The sequence below is a fragment of the Mytilus trossulus genome, chromosome 14 (genome assembly GCF_036588685.1).
Source record: "Mytilus trossulus isolate FHL-02 chromosome 14, PNRI_Mtr1.1.1.hap1, whole genome shotgun sequence".
NCBI lineage: Eukaryota > Metazoa > Mollusca > Bivalvia > Mytilida > Mytilidae > Mytilus > Mytilus trossulus.
Window position 1 is genome coordinate 36309158 of NC_086386.1, and position 18732 is coordinate 36327889.

The following is an 18732-nucleotide window of genomic DNA, read 5'->3' on the forward strand; positions in this document are numbered from 1 at the left end:
AGTAATTTTTCTAAAACGATGCAAAACAAGAAAGATATATTGGTCATTTACCAATGATAACAAACTAATTGACAACGTAATTACAGTCTAACTACAGCTACTAGTCTGTTACATAATGTTTTCATCAATTATGTACATTCACATTCATGATCTGTAATCGATGTAACAAGTACTGTTGAGAAATAGTCATTCAATTTGTGATCACGAAATCTTTATGGAAACTAATTGTCTAAGTAATAATGATTATAACTGGACTTTTTGCCAAAACACCTTGCTTAGATCAAATGTGTACAAGAAACATAACAATGATCATACAGATGTAGTTTGGGCACATGTCAATGATCAAAATTAATAATAAATTGAATGTATCGGTATGATTTATTTATTTTTCATTTATATTTTTAAATGATTTTGACAAGTTAACCAATAAAACAACTTTATTTTTATTGAAAATCCGTAAAATAAGTGTAAACAGTAGTATAACTATTCATTACATGGGTTCAAAACATTTAATGCCGAAGTTTCCATTCCCGATTGTGACATTAGGACTCATTGTGGATCCACATGGCGGGTGGTGTTAGCATAGCAGAAGACGCATTATATATCGCTTCTTTTAGAGTAAATCCGAGTTCCTCAAATTTTTATATTATAGTACTTTTGATTGTGTCTTTTCAATCAATTTCGGAAATTTCAACATGTGTAAACTACTGTTGTCTAAAATGCGTCTCAACCAAAGATTTTGTATGTCCTCGAAGTGATTGGCGTTTAAAAAAAAAAGCAGGAAGAAAATTGTCAAAATAACTTAATTTGTCATTTTAGCAAAACAAAATTGTATACATAGCCTTATGTGCATGTTCAACATTAAGATATAGGGACTGAGTATCATTCGTTGCTGTTTGTCATTGATTGTCCTTATTTTTTTATTAGGGATATGGATGTTGTTGGTTGGCCTGGTATGTTGAACCATCCAATATTATGAGTAATTTCTGTTAGTTTATTCTCGTTTCAATAAGTTCCATGTATTATATAACATCGCTACATTTCCTGTATATAACAGCAGAAACTCGGCACTTTATTTACTCGGTGAATAATTGCAAGGAGGTTTCACAGAGAAACAAGACACACAATAGTGCATTTGTTTGTACCTGTTCCAAGTCGGGAACGTGATCTGCAGTGGTTGACGATATGAGTCATACGTGTTTCTCGTTTTTGTCGAGACTTCGACTTTATAATTAAATGGTTTCAATTCAAGTTACTTTTTTATTTTCAATTTGTTAATAAAACTAAGGCTTAACATATTTTTTCTAAAACAAAATTAATCCTTTTTTAGGGAAAAAAAATCAATCCTTTAAAATTTATTGTAAAAAGCCATCTGAACAACATGCATTCCAACGTTTTAATTTTGGCTTACGTCTTTGAGTGTGTAACGTTAGGTAACACCAGTATCGTGCGACGTTTCTGTACATGCGCACTTTTTATATTTATCTGATAAAGCTTTTGTGGTAATTTTTATAAATTTTGTTTTCGCGGAAGCGCTTCATTCTAAAAATGTACGCACGGTCAACGCTTTCACAAACCCTATAAAGTTACAAAAAGGAGAATTCACTACTTATAATTACATTCTTTTAGCTAGAATCATTAAAACACGATTTCTATCAAGTTTTTGTTTCATTCACCTGTGCACTTTATTGTGGGACCTCGTGTCATCATGAATGAAAAGTTTTATTGAGTGATGCAATTGCTTACGGAATAACATGTGATGTGAAGTTAGCCAATCAGAATAACATATCATAATGAAACATGCATTTAATGTAATTATTCAAAAAAGAAAAGTAAAGGCCATTCCCAAAACGAAAAAAAATATGACAGAACTGTTAATACCAGGGTCATAAATATGTTCCAATAGTTTTAATTGTTGTTCAACTTCTTAAAACTTACCGATAGACCATCAAAACTCAAATTCTGCATAACACGTCGCAGATCTGCCATAATATATTCTCCGTCATCATAATCAAATTGTGAGATGTTATGTGATGAACTATTTTCTTTCCAGTGTCGTAAAGTTTCTTTAATAGTTAACGCCATCGTCCAAACTGTATCATAGGCACTGGTAGCATATGGACTGAGAGGCACTGTACCATTTATATTTTTGTAATCTTCTAGAAATTTACCTGCCGTCTATAGTTTTTATAATAAAAATAAAATAAGCTTATGTTCACAGAAGTTCAATTTCGAAATCAAAAAAAATTACAATTAACAATAATGTTTTATAATATAAGATAGCAATTATAAGATGTAGTATGAATTCCAATAAGACAACTCTCCATCTAAATAAATGATCCATTTATATTTAGGCAATTAGTGTATACTTTACAAAATCACGGGTGTCATTCGGTTTATCGAGAAAAATTATCGTGAAAGAATATCTAACGATGGTCAAGTATTGCGAGACGATTGTGAAGTAAAGCTCTGGTACCGGATCGTGAAAGATGTTTAATCGAGAAGACATATGAAAGATCATTAAATAATCTGATTTAATTAATAACACAGACAAATTTACAATAAAATAAAACTGTTTGTCAAAATGGTTCATTATTATGATCAGTATGTGAGAAAATCCAGTTTTAAAAGTATATATTTTTTACAAAACAACAAAAGGCTGATTGCTTCGCGACATTTTTTAATGACATAAAAAATGTAAACAAAATGATCTTTCACAAATTCGAATAAAATAAACTACTTTTATCCGAATAAGAGCATTCTATTTGAACGAATCAAATGGTTCTCATATTTATTTTGTAAAGGCATAATCTGAAACTTGGTAAAAAAAGAAATATTTACAAAAAAATGATTTTTCTGATCGCGAAAGATAGCGTACCGCTTTTTTGAAGATCGTGAAAAGGATCGTGAAAGATCTGATGCTACGGAGACGTTCAAATTATTCTTCAATTTTATGATAATTAATGTTTGTTTTAGGTACAAAATATATTAATTGTAACTAACACGCAATACTACATGTATGTAAAATTATAAAAAGTTTACCAATAAAATCCCCTGGTTTTATTGGTAATTAACCATACAGGGCAGAACCTTAATGCCATTGTTGTAACATTAACAACTATTATAGTAAAATAAAGTATCTGAAGTTAAAAAAAAAAAAAAAAAATGTTGCTATTATCCTGTAAGTTACACCTGGCACTTGAAACTTTTTTTAAACGTAGACCTCGAACAGCAGCCTAAAAAGAACTGATACTCATGAGGACAATCCATAATATCGCTTGCTCGCGATATAAGCGGGGTAACAGGAGATTTTATTTGTAGAAGTACAAATAATACAAACAAATTATTCTTATGTTATTTGTATAATAGTTAGCTGGTTGTAGGAGGAACATTTTCATTGTCATGTGAAGTACTCACTTATCACGAGTTATAGGATAACTACATTTTGTATATTGGATCCTATAATCTACATGTCCGTCAGACAGGATTCACCTGACCTCGACTTTGCCTCATTTCATGGATCAAGATTAAGTTTTGTGGTCAAGTCCATATTCGTTAAGATTTAGGATAATTCTGTTGTTATGATTGTAAGGTGTACTTTTTTTACTTCTGCAAGGTTTTAAATAACATTGACCTTATAATCATGCATCATTTGGATATGTTCGTTTTATGCTGTTTGGCCTTTTATACCTGTATGCTATAGCGCCACGGTATTTGGTGTATGGTGTACATATCTGTCTGCATGTTTCATAAATGACGTCAACTGTATTTGATATATTGAATAATAGTAAGATGTCTATGTCTGGCTGTCGGTCAGGGTTCATATACTTTCGACCTTATGTTCAAAATTAATTGACCAAACCTAACTTGTCAGTTACTTAGGTAGTGTGAGGATCGGAACACCTATATTTGGTGTACGGGATGTTTGTAGAGATATGTATGGCATAATTCATCTGAACTTGACCTCTTTTTATTAACCATTGACAATCTTAAGCGTATTCGACACCTCTATTAAAACCCTTAAGGTATTACAGATGTTGAACAAATATACTACTAGTATCATAAGTAAAGCAGACAAGACATTTTAGCATTTGCGCTCTGGTATTCTTTAGTCTGTAGTATATAGTTATCTCAGTGGAAATCAATTCAAATTTGCTACGTTATATATAAAGACAAATAGAATTTAAGAAAGTACTTTGCACAAAATGTTGGTTATCGTTCAATCTCAAATTGTTTATCATCGAAAATGCTGTTTTTTGCTGTACGTTTTTGGTTGATGGTTTATATTTTGGTTTAAACCTTGCATATAGATAAAGAGAGATGTAGTGCGAGTGACAATGAGACAACTCGTCATCCAAATAACAATTTAAAAAAGTAAACCATTATTGGTCAATGTACGGCCTTCAAAACGGAGCATTGGCTCACACCGAACAACAAGCTATAAAAGTCCCCAAAATTACTAGTGTAAAACCATTCAAACGGGAAAACCAACGGTCTAATCTACATAAAAACGAGAAACGCATATCCATATTATTGGCTAAATAGTGGCGGTCTGCCTGAATTGTACCTTTTAGTTGTTTTGTTTTTTAAACTTTCGATGTAAAGTGCTCAATTAAAAAAAATAATAGCTTTAATGTTCATTCTTCTCAAAAAGTTACAGGTTTCAACTAGTTGCAGGTATATAAAATAGTAAAAGAAAGATTGATAACTGATTACTAGTAATAAGTCTGGTCATGCATTATCTTTCATGATCAAAATAATGCGTTGCCTGATCTTTCACGAAAAAGTTTGTTGAAAATTTAACAAAATTCAAAGTTTTCGTGAACAAATTAACGCTTTTAAGGGAAGAACATACTTTAATTTTACTGTACTATCAGATACACCAAAGATTAAATGTCAAACATATCAGCCTGATAATCAGGATTTATTGAAATACTACGACCATTAGGTACAAAAAGCGTGTTTTTTCTATTTTTTTCCATAGACATGCATTGCGCCTTTTTGCGATTTTTCGTAAAGTACTGCATATTTTCTTGATCATATTCCACAGTAATGTTGAGGAAGTTGAACCATTTTGACAGACATAATTTTTTGTTCAGATTTGTTCCGCGTTTTGAATATTTAGCGATTTTTTTCAGATTCTGACCTAAAATTTACATAAAAAAAATTTCACGATCCGGTACCAGAGTTTTCACGATCGTCTCGCAATACTTGACCACCATTAGATATTCTTTCACGATCACTTCTCTCGTTAAACCGAATGACACCCGTGAAATGCACGATTTAAAAACTTTAAACATTTTTATATTTTAGTAAACAATATCCGTGTTAGTAAAAATGTGTCCTCATGTGATGCAAACCTATCATTTATTTCACTTTTTCCCCCTATTAAGGCTTAAAAGGGTTAATATAATAGAAGGAGGTTCTATAAAACCTTCAGATGGATTTATCTTACTTTTGTTATATCTTTTAGAATGGCAAATTCTTAATCAATCTGATACCCAATGCATATGAGGCTGGTTTTTATAAATGCCAAATATTCTTTATTACTATCAGATTTCCGAGAACGGAAAAAGGTAAAAAAGAAAGTGGGAGAAATGAAAACGAAAAAAGAAAAAGAAGAGGCTCATTTTAAATTATTGAGATATATGTACCGATTTTTTTTTAATACTCACAATGTTTGAAACAGACATTTGGTTATTATTGAATGTATTCAAACTTGTAACAATGAAATATCCCTCTGTTGCTAGCTGTAACTCGGCTACTGTACATTCTGTATCATTTGAAGCTTCCCACCATCTTTCTACGGTTTCTTTTATCAATATCCATACAAAACGGGATCCAAACATACCATGCTTGTACGCCTAAAAAAAATTATCAAATATGTACTTTTTTTTTTATGTATTAAAAAGAATGGTGTAATAAAGTTGTATATCATTCAAGATAAAAGAGCATGCATACACATGAGTACGATAAGTAAACATCCCATGGAATACAGTACCAAATGCCAAGGCATATTCAAAATAAAAGAGGGACGAAAGATACCAAAAGGATAGTCAAACTCATAAATCTAAAACAAACTGACAACGCCATGGCTAAAAATGAAAAAGACAAACAGAAAAACAATAGTAAACTTGACACAACATAGAAAACTAAAGAATAAACAACGCGAACCCCACCAAAAACTAGGGGTGATCTAAGGTGCTCCGGAAGGGTAAGCAGATCCTGCTCTATACATGTGGCACCCGTCCAAAATAAGGAAGTCCATAGACACTGACAGAATCAAACGTTATTAACCGACAGAAGAACAAGTTGAGAACACTTACCATTTTATCATGTACAGGCATTTTCAGCAAGAAACCCACCAGGAAACTCAAGTGTCGGAGAAATTTACATTTTATCCGTTTTAACTTTGATATATAAAACATATCCTTTTATATTTAAAAAAACCCAGAAACCTTCAATTTAAATTCCTGAATGCACTGTTCGTACATTATCTATAATTATACCACTAGTCTCGACAGCTTTGAAGTACTAATGCTAGACGAAAATCGCTATTTCATCGTTAGTATGGTTTCAGCTCTCATTCAGAGTTCAAGATCATGTTGTGACCTGTAAGAGTCGAAAGCCTTTCAATTTGTTTTGAGAACGCAAATATGACGAGTGTAAGACGTGATATGTCTTTTTCTAATTTACAGCATTAAAATACGGATTCTTTGTGATTGTTTTCGCCTAACGTCTTTTGTTGTTTGGATAGGAACCTTTTTATATTTATCTTGTGATATATGAGTTCTTCATAGTCAAATAAACAAAATTTAATACACACACACGTATTACAAGTAATTCAATATAAATCTAACCTGGCAGAAAACCTTTCTAGCTGCAACTTCAGAAAAACCTCCAATTATGACTCGAATATCCGCTCGCTAGAAAAATAAAAGATAGAATATATAAAAAAGAAGATGTGGTATGATTGCCAATGAGACAACTATCCACAAAAGACCAAAATGACACAAACATTAACAACTATAGGTCACCGTACGGCCTCCAAAAAAGACCATAGCCCATACCGCATAGTCAGCTATAAAAGGCCCCGATGAGACAATGTAAAACAATTCAAACGAGAAAACTAACGGCCTTATTTATGTAAAAAAATGAACGAAAAACAAATATGTAACACATAAACAAACGACAACTACTCAATTACAGGCTCCTGACAGATCTATACATAAATAATGTGGCGGGGTTAAACATGTTGACGGGATCCCAACCCTCCCCTAACCTGGGACAGTGGTATAACAGTACAACATAAGAAAGAACTATAAAAATCAGTTGAAAAAGGCTTAACTCATCAGATAGACAAAAATACAAGAGGACGTGGCCGGGTACTTTTGCATTCCGACACAAAAAGATACAATGAACAGATCTGAGAGTACTCGCAGTTATCTGACATCTAGTTCATAGCCACTAACAACTAATGAAAAAATCATGCCTCTAAGACTAAACACTCAATCCGTACACATCCAACATACAATGGATTTAGCGTAAAGACGTCATAAACAGTCAGAGAAAAACATGTTCTTGTGCAATGCCAAGTTGTGTGTTTGATGTAACATGTTCGTCTACATTTGTAATTCTTTTATGGGCATTTTTTATTGTTGTTTGTAAAATAGTTATTGTTATACTTTCATTTCAGTGTATAAAACTGAGAATTGAAATGGGGAATGTGACAAAGAGACAACAACCCGACCATAGAGCAGACAACAGCAGAAGGTCACCGACAGGTCTTCAATGCAACGAGAAATTCCCTCAACCGGAGGCGTCCTTCAGCTGGCCCCTAAACAAATGTATACTAGTTCAGTGATAACTAACGCCATATTAAACTCCAAATTGTACACAAGAAACTAAAAGTTAAAATAATATAAGACTAACAGAGGCCAGGGACTCTTGACTCCTGGATCCTGGGACAGGCGCACAAATGAGGCGGGGTTAAACATGTTTATGAGATCTCAACCCTTCCCCTATTCCTCTAGCCAATGCAGAAAGTAAACTTCAACAAATGAATCGAGTGATGTTTAACAGTTTACAAGTAACCAAACTGACAAATGGTTCTGAAATAATGCTTAGCATGTACCATAGTACAAAACGGGCACAGTAGCAAATATATAACAAAATATTGAAAGCCTCAGCATTGAAAGCCCCAAACAGAATAGCATTCACGTCTTAACAAAATGCATTTTTAATGTTTTAAAATAATTTGTTTTTAAACTTAATACTCACTGTTAAAATTGACCAGATAAAACGATTGCAAATGACTATAAATATCTAGCTTCTGAATGGCTTTTCATATGGACTAAGTTACAGTCCACATAACATCAACACCAATCAAGTGCTTGCTCTAGTTTATCCAAAACCATCACAAAGGTTTGATCGATTTTAGAAAGCAAAAAAAAAAACCGTGTTCTTGACATACTCTATTTTTCTCATTATCGGATTTCTGCAGACATTTATTAATGCATGCGGCTTAACCATATTTATTTTAGGTTGTCTCTTGCAAATTGGATTACAGTTAATTGAGATTTAAAAAAAAATTAGAAAAAATACCTGAAGTTCGAGGATTTTTGACGATATTTCAGTTTCTTTTGTGTTGAATGAAACGGATCTTTTGATTGTTATTTTATTCTTCTCTAATATTTTTGCCAGTCCATCAATAGCCTGAAAGCAAAGGATAAGAGATGGATTCAATATAAAAATGAGGACATTTGCCAATGAGACAAACATCCACAATGATCACAAATCAAAAAAGGATAAAAGATACTGCTTCATGGCCGAAGAATAAAATAACAGAACTCTTTAAACCTCGCATACAAAAGTAAAAAAAAACGTGTTCTACACAAAATTCACTAACTACAAATAAAACTCAGCATTTTCTTTTCAATTTTGCAACAACAACATTGTTTATTACAAGTAAAAAATCTCTTGTACCTTAGCTGAATCATATAAAATTACCAGATCAATATAAATGTCATATTTAAATAAGAGAGATTATAATAAACATATGTAATATCAAATTGAGGAAAAGGGGGAGGGGGTATTGTCATGTTTGAATTAGTAAAACAAAAGTTGCAAATGTCACTGAAGTTATTGTTGCTTTCAATAATTCGAAATGTAAAAGGCAGTAGATATCTTAAGAAAGGAGAAAAGTTCAAAAAGACAATCAACAGTCATTGAAACTTTATATATTTAAAATCAACGCTATCGCAACAAGTACCCTGAAACGCAAGATTTTTTTTTATTTCATAAGTGTTGCTCATGGAAATAATGATAAAAAAACAGTGTTGCGTTAAGTAATTTTAAATCAATTGTATGACATCAATAAATCATAACTATATTTTCATTTTTAAGGAGGATTTTACTTTACAAATATTTGATAGTAACTAACGTCAAAATCTTTTCAGTCTTGCACAATTTGCCTTCTAGGTGATGTTTCTTTTTTGTTAACAACTATACATTATTTGACAGGATACAAAGACTTTACTCATTTGTACGTGATAGCATCAGATGTTATTTCTATAAGCCTAAATAGGGAATCGTGTCTTTGTTCAATAGTTTTCTGCAATTTGTTTACATCTGTTTCTTCCATATTTTTATAAACTTTGTTTTCCGAGTGTATTTAGTGTCAAATATTTAATAAGTCATTTAGAAAACAAATGAAAAAAGACAAATCGTTAGACTGTTAAATAAGCAGATTCCCATACAGCCCTGGGTTAAAATAAAGAAAGGAAGACTTTCGAAAAAGGAATCTGGCAACATATATGAAACAAGAATGTGTCCCCAGTACACAAATGTCCCACTCGCACTATCATTTTCTATGTTCAATGGACCGTGACTTTGGGATAAAAACTCTAATTTGGCATCAAAATTAGAGAGATCATATCATAGGAAACATGTTGTCTGCTCTTTGTGATATAAATAAATGGTAACATTTAAACAACATAAGGCACAACTATTTTTTTTCACCTACAAGGTAGAACATTTCCTTATTTTCATATATGGTAGCTACAGTATCCCATTTAAAATGCTGAATAAATAATTCTCTCGCTGGGTTGTTGGAAGAATCAGTTGACGCCAGTCTGAAGAAAGTTTTGTATTTTTCCCTTTCGCTTAAAGCTGGAGAGGTTGATGCATATGAAACCTACAAAAAATATTCAGCTAATGTTATATGATTATGTCCGATAAAGATATTAATGTACATACACACACAGTGGTTGAAAGAATCTAAGGTTTAGTTAAAACTACATTTTGGTGTTCATTCGTAAAAAGTGTTAACATTTTAAAATTCATTCTACATAATTATAAATGAGCTTATGTTCATGTGTTAGTTTATGCATTACTTTGATGTCTTATTACCATTAAGAAGATCGTGTAGGTTAAAGCCATGGTTCGTGCATTTATCACTTAGATTTTACATATCCAAGTTCATGGGTTGGTTAATGCTAGATGTACATATTCGAGTTCAAGATTTAATCTTCGTGAATATGTTGACGATGGACGTTGGTGTTCTGAGGAATTATTTACTTACTAATATCAAATTCCAGTATGGGGACAGCTCTGCCAAAGTTTCTGTCACCTCTGAACATGCGCCTCCCATTACCATAAGTATCTGTGGTTTTCGATAAATCAAATCCAGAAGTGCGTCTGTTGCAACACCTGGATCACACTATTAAAAGTAAAATCACAAAAAATACATAACTCTGAGGAAAATTCGAAAAGAAAAGTCTCTTATCCAATGGGAATTTCAAAACCTCGAACACATCAAACGAATGAATAATAACTCTCATACAAATGAATTGCTACAGGCACTTTCTTATCTTGAAAACTGTGAATTAAACCAGATGTTATAGCTAGCTAAACTTCTCATTTGTATGACAGTCACATTCTATAATATTGACAACAATGTGTGAACAAAACAAACAAACAAAATTGGTAAAAATGTGAAAAGTTGGGCATAGCAGTCAACATTGTGTCATTATCTCAATCACTATGAAAACAAATAAATATGTCAGCACAAAAAGGCATGTAGACAAAGCACACTCGCAACAATTAGAGTTTAGAACACAAAAACGTACCATAGCAAAATAACACAATGACGGAATGTACAAGTAAAGAGCCACGTCGTATATATATCAAATAAACACCAAAAAAGGCATATAAACAAAGCACATAAGCAAAAATGAAAGACAAGGGTACATACTGTTGTACAATAGCACAATAACACAATGACGGGAAGTACAAATCTGGAGTCACCTCATATGTATCATAAAAACACAAAAAGGCAAATACACCAAGCACATTAACAAATAGGAATAAAACAATTATCATGGAACAGTAACACAATGACGGGATGTATAAGTATAGAGCCACATCATATATATATCAAACAGACTAAACAATATATCATGCTTTACATTTGCATCATTTAGAAAATTAAAAAGACGATTACAAAAAACCCATAAGAACATGATATATCGATTAATCCACATAAAAGCGATTAAAGTGAAATTAATTTTTGAATTTTTGAAAAGAAATAACATGTTTTCCTTCTAATAATTCAGGATTTTATATACAATTCAAATAGAGTGGAAGTTCCGAACTATATGTACTTACATCTAATTAGCGATCTGTTGATTTAATATTTTTAAATCGAACTATCGACTCTGGCTAAAAATGATTGAAATTTATGCCATTTAATAACTCCCGCATCTTGCTTCAATTTTGCAAAAATGAAGCCTTTACGTCAAATTTTTAACGAGATTTGATTGACAAAAATTAATTACATTTCCTCGTTCAGATGAATTTTAATACATTAATTCAAAAATCATCCAATAAACTAATAGATATACTTCAAATTGTATCATGACTTAATGTTAACACGAGTTCTTAGAAACTGATTGCTTTCGTAGGTCCAATAAGGTCAAACTAGGTGTCAGTCATGTTCATTTAATGTACTTCTTTGTCGATACAGTTTGGCACATTTCTCATTAAATGTATATTCTTATAGGCGCCATCGAAACCTTTTCACTTGTTTTTTAAAGGTTCATTTAAATGATTCATGTAATTTCTTACTGTGTGCTGCATCGATAAGTTCAAATCAACCGCTTAAAAAAACAACTGCAATAACTTACATCGCAGATGAACAAATACAAGCCAAAAATATTTTCATTTTGGGTTCTTAATCTATTACTCATACCTTAATCATTACCTCCATTCAAAATTAATAGCAAAACTTGGGTTATTGATTGCACATAATTGTAAAATAGGAAAACGAAATCAGTTTTGATAATGATTAAACAGATATAGGAAGATGTGGTGTGAGTGCCAATGAGACAACTCTCCATCCAAATAACAATTTAAAAATTAAACCATTATAGGTTAAAGTACGGCCTTCAACACGGAGCCTTGGCTCACACCGAACAACAAGCTATAAAGGGCCCCAAAATTACTAGTTATTTCAGAATCTTTATAAACTGTTATTACTCTATGCTAAATTTGTACCGTAATGTTCAGATCTGGAGCTAGCTATATAATAGAACCTATGGACATGAACAATAACATCACACGTATAAAATCATTTCAATTTTTGCATTTTGAAATATACACCGCAACAGACACCCGTAAAAGAGGTGCGAAAGATACCAGAGGGACAACGTAACCTGATATATGTTTCACTAATTGCATAGTTTTTAAATTATCTCAATAAGTTTTTTATCTATAAGTTCAGTTTGTAAAAACATTTCTAGCAATTATATTGATAGTTCCTTAACATTGTATGGAAGTGCAGATATTTCTGAATTTTTATTATTCAATAATTTAATTTTGGATGTAACATGTCTTTTTTTTGGCTAAAAGTGGTTTGTCTATCAGCTCATAGACATTATTTTGTCATGTAACCGCGTCGTCATTATCGTTTTTATCATTATTTAATCCTTTTTAGAATTAAATTATGAGGAATAACTGTAATATTTTTTTTATTGTCTATTCGAAATAACATTCAAAACGAGGTGCACACTTTTAAAAACCTGCCACACGAATAATCTTTTGAAAGATTATAATACAGATTATAATACAGACGTTACAGATCCTATGAATTATAAAGGTGATAGTCTGCTATAGTTTATCAGGAAATGTTACGGTGCGTTCATTAGTTAGAGGAACTATTTAGGGAACAACCGCATATTGTATAACAGACAAAATTGCTTTAGAGGAATCAGTTCGTCTGAGGACAATATGTTTTCAATGAATCGTGCAATAAGAATAATGCTGAACTGTTTGTGCTTTTCATAGACTTAACAAAATGTTTCAAGTTTGTCTACAGAGACAAATGTTTCTTATTTATATTCATATGGTTACATTACCAAGTTTATAACGAACATTTACAACAGTTCAGAACGGAAAACTTTCTGACTAGTTTTCATGTAAAATGTCTGAGAACCAAGGAGATAAAGTTTCGGTTTCATTGTATGTATTCCATGTTTATAAATGATCTGATAGCTAAGCTAAATAAATTGAATATTTGCATTGAAACCTTGGACAGGAAATCATCACCTCATGCAGACGACTTGTTTGCATCACATGATCGAAATAAATCAATTAAAAGTTGCTAAAAAGTATATTAAATGATTAAGTGTTAAATTATTATTGATCGAAAAATTTACCAAAATCAGGGGAACAGTCAAAAGAAGATAAAACAGTACTATGAAAAATAAATGCTAAAATTCGAATAATTCAAGAGATTAACACCTTTTCATGTGTATGTAGTACTTAACTAGTCTACATCGGGACTTTGAAGAGCTGAACGTTTAATTTCATAGAGATTGTACAGAAACGATTTATAATATGTTACATTCTGGGATTCAATAGTTTACCCCATTTCTTGGTATTTATTTAGATTCCGGATGGATTCAGAGTCACAACAGCTATTGAATTTGAAAAGTGATTTGGAGCGCTAGCATTGCTTGCATGAAAATTGTACATAAAAAAATATGTATTTATAAACCTAGAATGTTGATGGATCTTTTTAAGTATAGACAAAAGCAAAAGAGAGGGAAAAGGTATAAGAGGTATGAGAGGTACATTGAAATTGAATTAAAGTAGTCACAATGTCATGTTTTAAAAGGGTTTACAAAAGACAAACAGACAAACAATAGTACACAACATACAATGTAGAAAACTAAAAATTGGGTAACACAAACCGCACCAAAAACTGGTGGTATTAATAATTGTGAGTGTTCTTAAAGTGAAAGCAGGTCCTGCTCCACACGTGGCAGCAGTTGTATTGCTTATGTAAGTATATATCTTATTCGGTTGGTCACATTCTGAAAAAGGGTGGATAGGATAATTGTAGTGTGGAACACATCCATTGTGAAACTGATATTCAAAAACTGTCATCAAACTCCTGATAACGTCTGTAAAACTTACAGAGGGATGCTTTAAAGTTCACCACTTGAAACTTTGTTTAATAGCTTCGTTATTAGTAGCAACCCTCTCTCTATCAAGAAAATCCTGATGGGAAACACAAGCCCCGGAATATCGTGTTAACTGGGAGATATGTACCCCGTATGCAGGCGCTGCTGCAATGTTGCTATATAGAAATGGAAATTTAACAATTAGAAGTACAAATTATCGCTTTTGTCGTAAAGGTTTGTTGTAAACCGACCCTCATTGTCAATTTCTAGAATGATGTAAGTCAAGCTATCAGACAGCCTTAATTATATCTGTAATCTCAAATTCTAAATTTAGAAATATTTAGTGAGAGTATATCATATATATAGCTGAAAATTATAAATTCAAATGATACTGCTAACATCTGTTCTTCCTAAGTAGTTCATGTATGATTTCAGCTTCATATGAATAAAGGAAGAAATCGGCAAAAAAGGACACAGTTTGTTCCGTTGGGAATGTCAATTGTTTGATCACGTCCTCCAAACGGAACAACTATATTGTCAATCTAGTAATAAAGCATCTTGATGTCAGTGTCAGAAAATTCTTTGCTTGAATCTGAGTGATTTTTTGGACAAAGTCAGATTTATCTTTCCCTAAGACAAGACACGTGTATCTCCGTTAACTTGGTTATACTCTTTTTATGAAACAAAACAGAACAAATTTTTATAATTTGTCTTTTAGTATGGAATGGGGAATATTTAGTAAAGGGAAAACAATTCAAACGTCTTTATACTATTGCAAGATGAAAGAGTCTTAAATTGCATGTACTCTCAAAGATCTTTTGACATTTAAGTATCCACATCTGATTAACCACACCTCTAGAGTAGGTCAAAGCCCGGATGGACAATCTACATATGAACAAAACTATTTTTTTTAATGTGTGAATGAAGAAAATATAAATTTGAACTTGGTTTAACAAATAATGGATTGTAAATCCCTTCTAGTTTATAAGGGAGATAATAATATTGCTTCTCAAAATCAGAATAGTTATACAATTCTGAAGGCTGAATTCTGGGTAAGCATTATTCTCCATACACATATTCATCCTTTTAAACTTCGCAACATAGATAAAACCCATAACAGAATATACATCAATGATAAATAAAAATTACATCCAAACTAAACGAATATTCCAATGACTTAAGGACGTGTAAAAAGGGAGACAGATTGTAACATTTTTGATTGATATAGTAAGTTTGAAAGGATTGACGTACCCTTATCTTTTTAACAGATGATACATACTTATCCTTATATTTATATAGACGCCTGGACCAATATTGATTATACTCCTACCTTTGAATCGTTGACTAACAGTTCAATTTTGTAATTGTTCGAAGCTTCATTAAAATGTTTTTCCGCGATTTTTGCAGCAATTAATTCTGAAAATCCCATCCAATCCGGTCTACTACCATCTATATCAAATAAACTTCCAATTTTAATAACAATATTAGTGCACGTTTCGTTTTCAATTAGACTAGAACTGCATGAATGTCCTAAAATTGACTGATTTAGAACAGTTACGTGAATATATATGCAAATTATCCAATTTAACAGTGCTCGATTTTGATACCAGTTCCCATTGATTTCAATTTTACACATGGTATTCAATATGAAACAGTTGATTTACTTTGTAATCAAAAAAAAAAATTGCACTTTCACTGTATAAGTTACCAGGACTGTACGTAATTGGATTAACTTTTAAAATCCTTGTTTTAGTAATATTAGTTTTTGTTCACTATAATTCTTTAAAAATTCAATCACGTAGATTTTGTACCTTGGATCACTCAGTGATAGTACAATAAGCCTGATATATTCAATAGGAAACCTGTTTTAGTAATTTCCCACGACAAAATAAACTAATCCAGATGAAGAAAGGTATAAGCAGACCCGACATTCTCATTAAGAAACATAGTATTGTTCTTCGGGCATCTTCATTGGCGGTTCGGTCTGATAGTATCAAAGTTGACAACATGAAAATACAATTTAATCAAAAGACACAAGACACTTCAATTATAATTTAAGAGTTTGTGTTTAAGATTTATCCATGATAGGGAAGAAAATTGAATTGATTCAAGCTTTGTTTGTCGTATTAACGGACATGCGACACTATGACTGTATTTAAGTCAATATCCAATTTAGAAGCGATGGTATCATTGACATTGTTTCCGTAATCTTCTTCATTTTGATTCAATGTATCCTCGGTTGCACTGATGAACCTCACAAGAATTGCCTATTTAGTTGAATGCATTACTCAAAATTTATTCATTCCATTCGTTATAAAGAGCTGCAGCTTAAGTAGTGGAGATATTATAAGTATTCAAATTCGACTCTATGTCAATTGTGTACACTGAATAACCCGCGTAGATGATTATTTTAAAGTTTATACAACATTGTTGTGTTATTTCTTCATAGAAAGAAAATCATCTTACAGTTATTTCTCTTAATCTTATTCTAAATTCCATTTCAAATAGAGTAAACCTTGAAAAAACGTTGATGACATCACGGTCACATGACTAAATTATGTCTATGAGCTGATAAACAAAACAAGACGTCAGCCAATCAGAGGACGCGTCACATCCAAAATTAAATCATACGCGTATCGTTTAGCTTAGAGAAACAATCTGTAATAAATGTCGCGAATGATTTTTGCTTGCTTTTTATAATAGTCAAGTGGTTAAAACTTTTTCTTCATACTTTATTTCAGGGCAAAACGCAGTGGATTTAACTGTATGAAAAATCCTTTATCTCTATTTATTCTTAAATATACTGAAATGATTGTACCTTTATGTATGCAACCAAAAACCCAAAGGCATCAAAATGTATATGCACAGTTGCGCATGTGATTAAAATCGACAAAAACAGCCTAAATTGTTATTTGAATGGCGATTTGTCTCATTGGCACTCATACCACATCTTCCTATATATATTTAATATATATTAGTAACTGCTACAGTACAGTTTTTGTCAAACAATGTCTTTTATATCGTGTAAATTCCCACAAGTGTCGTCGGCTCCCCACATTCGCTGTGTAAGCTCGTTAATATGTGAAAAGTAATGTAGAGAAATTGCTAGTCTTTTCCAATTTTATCAAATATGTAATACCATTAAATCATAGTACGTCGTATCAAGTTGAACGTCGAATTTGGTTGCATACGAAAAAGTGTTGAAAGAAATATTCCCTTGAATTTGACAGTTGTAAGAAACAAATACATATATTTATAACTTATATTTGTTTTATTATTTTTTTTCTGAGGGGGAGGGGATTACTGTTTAATTATGGGTTTTGGTCATGGTTTAAATCCGCAGGGCAAGCTATTCATTTATATTACATTAAATGTACGCCACTCTGTTTGATAGTTGTCTTTGGACACTATTACCTCATCTCCTTATGTAATATATTTGGACTGGCCCCAGTTGCAATTGTCTCTAAAGACGGTCCTAGTTGTCTTCAACATTTTTTTTCAAATCAAATAAACCACCAGCTATTGTTTCTCAAGACGGTTCGAGGTGACTCTAAATATGTCCCGAATTACCTGCATTGACCGCCGTCTGAATTTTTGGTTAGATAGACGGTCCAAATTGTCTGCGTCCCGAGAAGCAGGATACATATTTTTGTTTCACATTGTCCTCAAATTTGACGGAATATGAACTTTGTTATGTGTTATTTCGTGCACATTAACAAATAATTCTTACGTATTTATTTTTTTTTATAGATAATCTATACTATTAAACGAGAAGACCTCATTTTGGGTGTCGCTTCTCTTCTTTCCACAATAAGTTAATCATTATGCCTCTGTGTCCTATGGGTACAGTGCATAATCGCATTTGTCATCCATTCATATGATTATTCAGATTTAGTTATTTTGGGTGAATAACGAGAAAAAAGACGTCCGGATATGTTTCCGTCATTGGGCGAAATTTTAAGTCAGATTAGACTTCCGGTTTGCGTTTTTCTGTATACTTTGAACATACATTAATACTACGAATACAGTGTATTTTCTGCCTTATGTCCGTCATTGGACATAATTTAAATCAGATTAGACCTCCGGTTTGCGTTTTTCTTTTTACTTTGAAACAAATACATATACTACGAATAAAGTGGTTTGCGATTTTCTTTTTACTTTGAAACAAATACATATACTACGAATAAAGTGGTTTGCGTTTTTCTTTTTACTTTGAAACAAATACATATACTACGAATAAAGTGTATTTTCTGTCTGATATCACATT

The 18732-nt window shown here is 31.9% G+C and overlaps 1 protein-coding gene across 1 annotated transcript in view; it reads right to left on the reverse strand.

The window, feature by feature from the left end:
• LOC134697705 (gamma-aminobutyric acid type B receptor subunit 2-like) overlaps nt 1–18732 on the reverse strand; it is a 32200-nt gene that overhangs the window by 9783 nt on the left and 3685 nt on the right. The window contains exons 2-7 of the mRNA XM_063559989.1: nt 10583–10720; nt 10025–10195; nt 8605–8715; nt 6861–6926; nt 5676–5864; nt 1939–2178 (exon numbers count right to left, since the gene is read on the reverse strand). Of these exons, the coding sequence (XP_063416059.1) occupies nt 1939–2178; nt 5676–5864; nt 6861–6926; nt 8605–8715; nt 10025–10195; nt 10583–10720 (915 nt within the window). The remainder of the gene's footprint in view (nt 1–1938; nt 2179–5675; nt 5865–6860; nt 6927–8604; nt 8716–10024; nt 10196–10582; nt 10721–18732) is intronic.